The sequence below is a fragment of the Oncorhynchus keta genome, chromosome 16 (assembly GCF_023373465.1).
Source record: "Oncorhynchus keta strain PuntledgeMale-10-30-2019 chromosome 16, Oket_V2, whole genome shotgun sequence".
In the NCBI taxonomy this organism is placed as follows: Eukaryota; Metazoa; Chordata; class Actinopteri; order Salmoniformes; family Salmonidae; genus Oncorhynchus; species Oncorhynchus keta.
Genome location: NC_068436.1, coordinates 1189615 through 1196720, shown reverse-complemented (window position 1 = coordinate 1196720; position 7106 = coordinate 1189615). Strand labels below are relative to the sequence as shown.

Genomic DNA, 7106 nt, shown 5'->3' with positions numbered 1-7106 from the left:
TGGGTGGGGTCATATCCTGCCTGGTTGGCCATGCTGCAACAGTTTATGTGTCGGGGGCTAGTCAGTCTGTTATATCTGGAGTATTTCACCTGTGTGAACTTAAGTATGCTCCCTCTAAATTCTCTCTCTCTCCCTCCCTCTCCCTCTCCCTCCCCTCCAGGAGGACCTGAGTCCTGGGACCATGCCACATGACTACCTGGCCTGATGACTCCTTGCCCAGTCCACCTGGTCGTGCTGCTGCTCCAGTTTCAACTGTTCTGCCTGCGGCTATGGAACCCTAACCTGTTCACCGGATGTGCTACCTTGTCCCGGACCTGCTGTTTTTGATTCTCTCTTTCTACCGCACCTGCTGTCTCTAAGTCTGAATGCTCGACTGTGAAAAGTCAACTGACATTTACTCATGAGGTGCTTACCTGTTGCACCCTCTACAACTACTGTGATTATTATTATTCGACACTGCTGGTCATCTATAAACATTTGAACATCTTGGGTTGGGTTTCTGTACAGCACTGTGTGACATCGACTGATGTAAAAAGGGCTTTATAAATACATTTGAATGATTGATTGATATCAGAACTCTCCCGTTCCATACTTCACAAAACTGATTAATGCACACCCCATACTCTATAGCCCAGGGGCCTTAGAAATGTCTACGTAAGAACTTCAACAATGTATTTTCTAAAGCTGCCACCCCAAACCTTGGCTTTTGTAGTATTTGTTATACATATTGCGCATTTTAACGCTGTATTATATTAGAAGTGTTTTGCTATTTTAGGATTTTACTATTTGATAATTATTTATCATTAATGATATGATTGTAAATTGGTGTACAATTCAGTCTATGACTGCAAGAAACCAATAAAACCTACCACAAATAGAGTATTGTGACCAGGTGTGAAAATACAGTGAAGTGGAAGAGAACTGTTATGTTTAGTAAGATACAAAGTTATAGACATGCTGTGGCAGTCCTCTTAATTTGACTACAAGGCACCCCCTTTCACAACCTCCCTCTTCCTTCAGCACAATAGCATTTTTCAGCTCTAGACAAAAGCAGAAAGCAACAAGTTGCCAAGATTCTTATCGTATCTCCATGAAGTCTCACAGCTCAGCATATTCTTTAAGTGGCACGTGTGTATGTTCTGGATTGTGGAATGTTTAGAATACTGTACCTGATTATCACACATTGATGTAACTCCTCTTATCTGATTTGGTCCACACCACCATCACGGATAACCTAACCTTTACATCCAACATTCAAAATACCCTTGTGCATCTGTGATGTGAATCAGACATGCCCTAACCAATGAAGAGGGGAAAAACCTGTTAAAAATATCACTGTGTTCACAACAACGACAAAAGAGAAGGATTGATGTTTAATATCTCTCTGCACCATCAGTGTGTTCGAGTCAGTGTGTTGACAGACTGTTAATTAAAAATGTTAAAGGAGTGTACGCTTTTGAGCTCCAATATCTATCAAGGCCTTTGTTCTGAGTTTGATTGACTTGGCACTACTCCTTATGCCTTTATGGAGATAATTGCCCTATTGCTAACCGACTGTGAGAACTTTTAAGTCCCAAAAGAGATATTTTATTAATGTAACCATGAGAGATACACTCGATTGATGCCCTCTACTTTAGTTTGAGAATCTTTTCAAGTTTGGGGTTTACTTGGGAGGGGGTGGGGGGGATGTGTGGTGTGGTAAGCATAATTGCACGGTGTGTAATTAAAGATAATAGGGGCATTAAGACTCCACGTCTTACTTGAGTTTTGAAGAGAAAGGAGATTTCATCAAAGAACAGTGGCATGCACATTTGGTGCAAAGACCTGATTGGTTGTCGCAGGTGGTTCCAGAGTATAAATGATGTAGTTCATTCTTTCCCACATCAAGACCACTGCTTCACTTGCTCCTGATACCAAGACAAAGGTGAGATTCTAGATTTCCATTTCACAGTATACAAAAAAGTATACCGTTTACAGTTTGGGAGAAAGCTTTTGTTTTGCTGTATTATTATATCACAGACTACTTACGTTGCATTATTGACTACTTTTAAGCATATATTTAAGAAACTGCTGCTGAAAATGAATGTTGTTCAGCAAGTAATATTTTTCTCAAATTAAAATGCACCCTTGTTTCAATACCTTTCAATGCCTCACCTTGTGAGGATGAGGGCGCCTTTTTCTAAAATGTTTTTTTTTAGATTGGAGAACATATTGGTAGGGATCTTTTTACAATTTCTCCATACAGAATCTTTCCAGATCATTCATTTCCCCTCGATTTTGTTGCACCGGCTTCGAGGGCATTACCACTTAATTATGGGGCTACTTTTTTGCAAGAAAACAATATTACTTGTTAACTCTGAGCAATTGTATGAGTATGAAAGAATATCATTTCCCATTTTTTTGGGTTTTGGAGCATACAATATTTGTATTCATTTTACACAGTCTTTTCTGCTCATTTTTTATCAAGGGTGCCAATCATTTTGGACCTGACCGTATATCCTCTTTCTCTGTTTAAGGATCAAGATGATATCTGTGATGCTATTGATGTGCCTGCTGGGCTTCTCCCTTGCTGCTCCAGTAAGTCTCCAAACCCAGACCATTGTTTTTTACATTCTAATTGAATCGTTTTATGCTTGAGCTTCAATTGTACGCTGGTGTTCTCTTGATGTTGATATAAGTCTGTGTGTTGACTGGATGATGGTCATCAAAATGCTGTGTTGTGCCTTGCAGACTCCTGATAGTGGAAGCGATGAGGTAGGTGGATTTCAGTTTCGACATCTCTTAACAACATCATGCAATCATCATGTCACGTCATGTCATGGACATGAAAGGGGTTTCAATTACCTTAACTACTACCTTAATGACATGTTTGGTTCCACATCTGGCATTTCCCAGCAGGTTGCAGCACATGCCAACGAGGCCCTGAGATGGATGGAGCTCTACAGAATGTATGGTTCCCTCGGACAACTGGTTAGAGGGCAGCCATTTTGTTTTGGATTTAACTTGCACAACATGTTAGACATATGACAACTTTCAATGGAACAAAAAGAAGGTGACAGTCGCCTCAGGTTTAGAGAGACAAACCAGCAACAAGGAGGGTTACCAGTTCGAATCCTATTGCTGACGGGGGGGGTAATGATGCTGGCATCATTATCTCACGTGCCATTTGGCAAGGAACTTAACCCCCGAAACTGCTAATTGGGCACTGCACGGCAGCTGCCCTCTGCTATAACCTCTTATAACCTCTTGGTTTTTCATGCTCAACAGTTTCCTGTGTATCAAGAATGGTCCACCACCCAAAGGACATCCAGCCAACTTGACATAACTGGGAAGCCTTTGAGTCAACATGTGCCAGCATCCCTGTGGAACACTTTTGACAACTTGTAGAGTCCATGCCCCGACTAATTGAGATTGTTTTGAGGAAAAATTGGGTGCAACTCAATATTAGGAAGGTGTTACTAATGTTTGGCACTCAGTGTACATATGCAATATCTACATTATCCATCTCTCCAATGCTGTAGTGTTTCGCTCTCCTTCGTATTTAGGCCATTTCCATTTACCAACTCCACAAACACCCCCACTCAACAATCCCGTAAATAAAGAAACATAATGGAATAATTAGCTCTGTATATCAACCATATCAGTGTTCGTCTAATCAATTTAATTATTTTCTTTCCTCCGAAGGCTGTACCAGCTCAGCCCCCAATGGTAAATGTTGCTTTTAGAAACTCTTTAAAAAACTGTAGATGCATGCTGTAATACCCTGTTTTAGAGCTGATAGTAACACCATAATGTTGTCTGAAAACTCTTATGGACTGAACCATTTGTGGTGTGAACAGTTGAATGCGCCTGCTGCAGCCCCTGCTGCCCCAGCTCAAGACCCCAAATTATTCTACCCACCACCACCAATGAACTCAGATGAAGAGGCCCCAGTGGTGAGCTCATGGTCCTTTAAATCAGTTTGAATTAATCTGCTAAGTTGTTAAAAAGCATCAGTGGGTTTCCTCTCCATCTCTCTAAGAGAAGAGATACGAATTACTGTAATATAATGCTTACAAATGTGTTCGTTGTGATGTGAGCGTGTGCTCAACCCCTTCTCATGCTCACTATCCCTCTTTCAGCCCCACTATGGCGGCTATGGCAGATATTATCCCCATCCTGCCCCGGCTGCCCCGGCTGCCCCTGCTGCCCCTGCCGTCCCTTTGAACTCTGACGAGGTTGGAGAGGACGAGGCTGCCACTGAAGCCGAGGCTGAGCCAGCAGTGGACCACGCAGCTGAGGAACCAGCAGTTGTGGATACCGCCGCCCCAGTAGACCCAGCTGATGCAGCCCCTGTCGACCCAGCCGTGGATGTACCTATCGATGTTGTTATACCCGCTGCCGTCGACATCCCTGCCACCGTTGCCACTGACATCATTGTCGTTGATCCTGCTCTCATAGCGCCAATCGACACCATCGTGGTGGCTGGGCCTTTAGACCCCACCCTCCCTGTTATGTAGGCACCACAGCAATGGTTGCCAGCCTGCTCTTGTGTTGAGCCAGGGAGACATTCCCTGTCATAGTCATAGTAACACAAAGCAGAAACAACAGTGATGGGAAAAAGGCAGGGTAGGAGCGGCGAGGTCTATGTTATGGCTACTTGAATAGGGACTGAAATGGAATTTGGCAAATCTCTGTGAACCTCCATGTGTGAATGAGCCTGTACTGTCATTGTGCAGTCACAAAAAAATATGATGATTCAGTCTTTTCTCTTTGTGCTTTTTTCATTCTTTAAATAAAAATGCCTGTTGAGATACTGCACTTGATGCTCTTTTTTTTATCAGCAGAAGAATTCATGTTTTATAATGTGATACTTCACATTACTTTGGAACAAGAGACAAGATGTGTACCCCATTTGCCCCATTTCAATTGTCCCACTGTCAAGCCACATACTCCTTAGATAATATTTTTTTTGCAGTCTAATAAATCCAGTTTAGTATAGACCATCACAGAGAAATTATTTATTTCATTCAGGCAGGTCTTTAAAAAACACTATCATACTAAAATAAAGTATTTCAAAAGAACATGCAGTGCCGTGCAAAAGTATTCATCCCCCTTGGCGTTTATCCTATTTTGTTGCATTACAACCTGGAATTTAAATGGATGTAAATGAAATGTAAATGTCATGTAATGGACATGCACAAATTAGTCCAAATTGGGGAAGTGAAATAAAAATGTTAACATAATTTAAGAAATGAAAAGTGGTGCGTTCATATGCATTCACCCCCTTTGCTATGAAGCTTCTAAATAAGATATTGTGCAACCAATTACCTTCAGAAGTCACATAATTAGTTAGATTGCACACAGGTGGACTTCATTTAATTAAGTGTCACATGATCTGTCACATGATCTCAATATATATATACACCTGTTCTGAAAGGCCCCAGAGTCTGCAACACCAATAAGCAAGGGGCACCACCAAGCGGCACCATGAAGACCAGGGAGCTCTCCAAACAGGTCGGGGACAATGTTGTGGAGAAGTACAGATCAGGGTGGGTTATAAAAGAATATCGGAAACTTTGAACATCCCAAGGAGCACCATTAAATCCACTATTTAAAAAAGGAAAGAATATGGCACCACAACAAACCTGCCAAGAGAGGGCTGCCCACCAAAACTCATGGACCAGGCAAGGAGGTCATTAATCAGAGAGGCAACAAAGAGACCAAAGATAACCCTGAAGGAGCTGCAAAGCTCCACAGCGGAGATTGGAGTATCTGTCCATAGGAACACTTTAAGTCATACACTCTACAGAGCTGAGCTTTACAGAAAAGTAGCCAGAAAAAAAGCCATTGCTTGAAGATAGAAATATGCAAGCGCATTTGCTGTTCCCCAAAAGGCATGTGGGAGACTCCCAACCACATAGAAGAAGGTACTCTGGTCAGATGAGACTAAAATTGAGCTATATTGCCATCAAGGAAAACGCTATGTCTGCCGCAAACCCAACACCTCTCATCACCCCGAGAGTACCATCCCCACAGTGAAGCATGGTGGTAGCAGCATCATGCTGCGGAGATGTTTTTCATCAGCAGGGACTGGGAAACTGGTCAGAATTGAAGGAATGATGGATGGTGCTCAATACAGGGAAATTCTTGAGGGAAACCTGTTTCAGTCTTCCAGAGATTTGAGACTGGGACGGAGGTTCACCTTTCAGCAGGAGAATGACCCTAAGCATACTGCTAAAGCAACACTCGCGTGATTTAAGGGGAAACATTTACATTTCTTGGTATGGCCTAGTCAAAGCCCAGACCTCAATCCAACTGAGAATCTGTGGGATGACATAAAGATTGCTGTACTGCTGGAGCAGTTTTGCCTTGAAGAATGGGCAAAAATCCCATTGGCTAGATGTGCCAAGCTTATAGAGACATACTTGCAGCTGTAATTGCTGCAAAGGGGGGGTGGAATAGTTATGCACGCTCAAGTGTTTTTTGTTGTTGTCTTATTTCCTGTTTGTTTCACAAATAAAAATATTTTGCATCTTCAAACTGGTAGGCATGTTGTTTAAATCAAATGATACAAAACCCCCCAAAATACACTTTATTTCCAGGTTGTATGGCAACAAAATAGGAAAAATACCAAAGATTTGTTTGGCAAATGTTGTTTTGGAAAATGTGTCAATGGTGTATTGGAGGGGAAGTCAGGTGCAGGAGAGCAGAGTATAATGAATAGGCACACTTTTATTAAAGTTCCAAAAATGAGAGCACGGCATAAATCAAACGCGCTCAAAAAACGGAACATAAAAGTAAAGCGCGTAAACTAACACCACATAACATGAAACAATTACACACAAAACATGATGGGAAACAGAGGGTTAAATACAAGTAGATTGATTTGGGAGATGAAAACCGTGTGTGTATGGAAACAAGACAAGACAAATGGATATATGAAAAATTGAGCGGTGATGGCTAGAAAGCTGGTGACGTTGATCACCGGACGCCGCCCGAACAAGGAAAGGAGCCGACTTAGGTGGAAGTTGTGACAAAATGTAGGTGTTAGAAACTCTAGATTTTGCTCCTTCCGATGATCTATAGAAAACAAAACATCTAGATTGAATGCATTTGAAAATATA

The 7106-nt window shown here is 41.9% G+C and overlaps 1 protein-coding gene across 2 annotated transcripts; it reads left to right on the top strand.

Moving 5' to 3' along the window:
- Positions 1-1845: 1845 nt before the first annotated feature.
- Positions 1846-4800, top strand: enam (enamelin). 2 transcript variants are annotated; one of them, XM_035789058.2, is made up of 7 exons: positions 1846-1924; positions 2517-2577; positions 2731-2754; positions 2896-2970; positions 3685-3708; positions 3840-3935; positions 4122-4800. In XM_035789058.2, exons 2-7 carry the CDS (start codon positions 2524-2526, stop codon positions 4497-4499), a joined length of 651 nt encoding a protein of 216 aa, XP_035644951.1. In that variant the 5' UTR covers positions 1846-1924; positions 2517-2523; the 3' UTR covers positions 4500-4800. The 2 variants fall into 2 exon arrangements, with proteins under 2 accessions (XP_035644951.1, XP_035644952.1); XM_035789059.2 differs by having other exon boundaries at positions 1852-1924; positions 2899-2970.
- The last annotated feature ends 2306 nt before the right edge of the window (positions 4801-7106 follow it).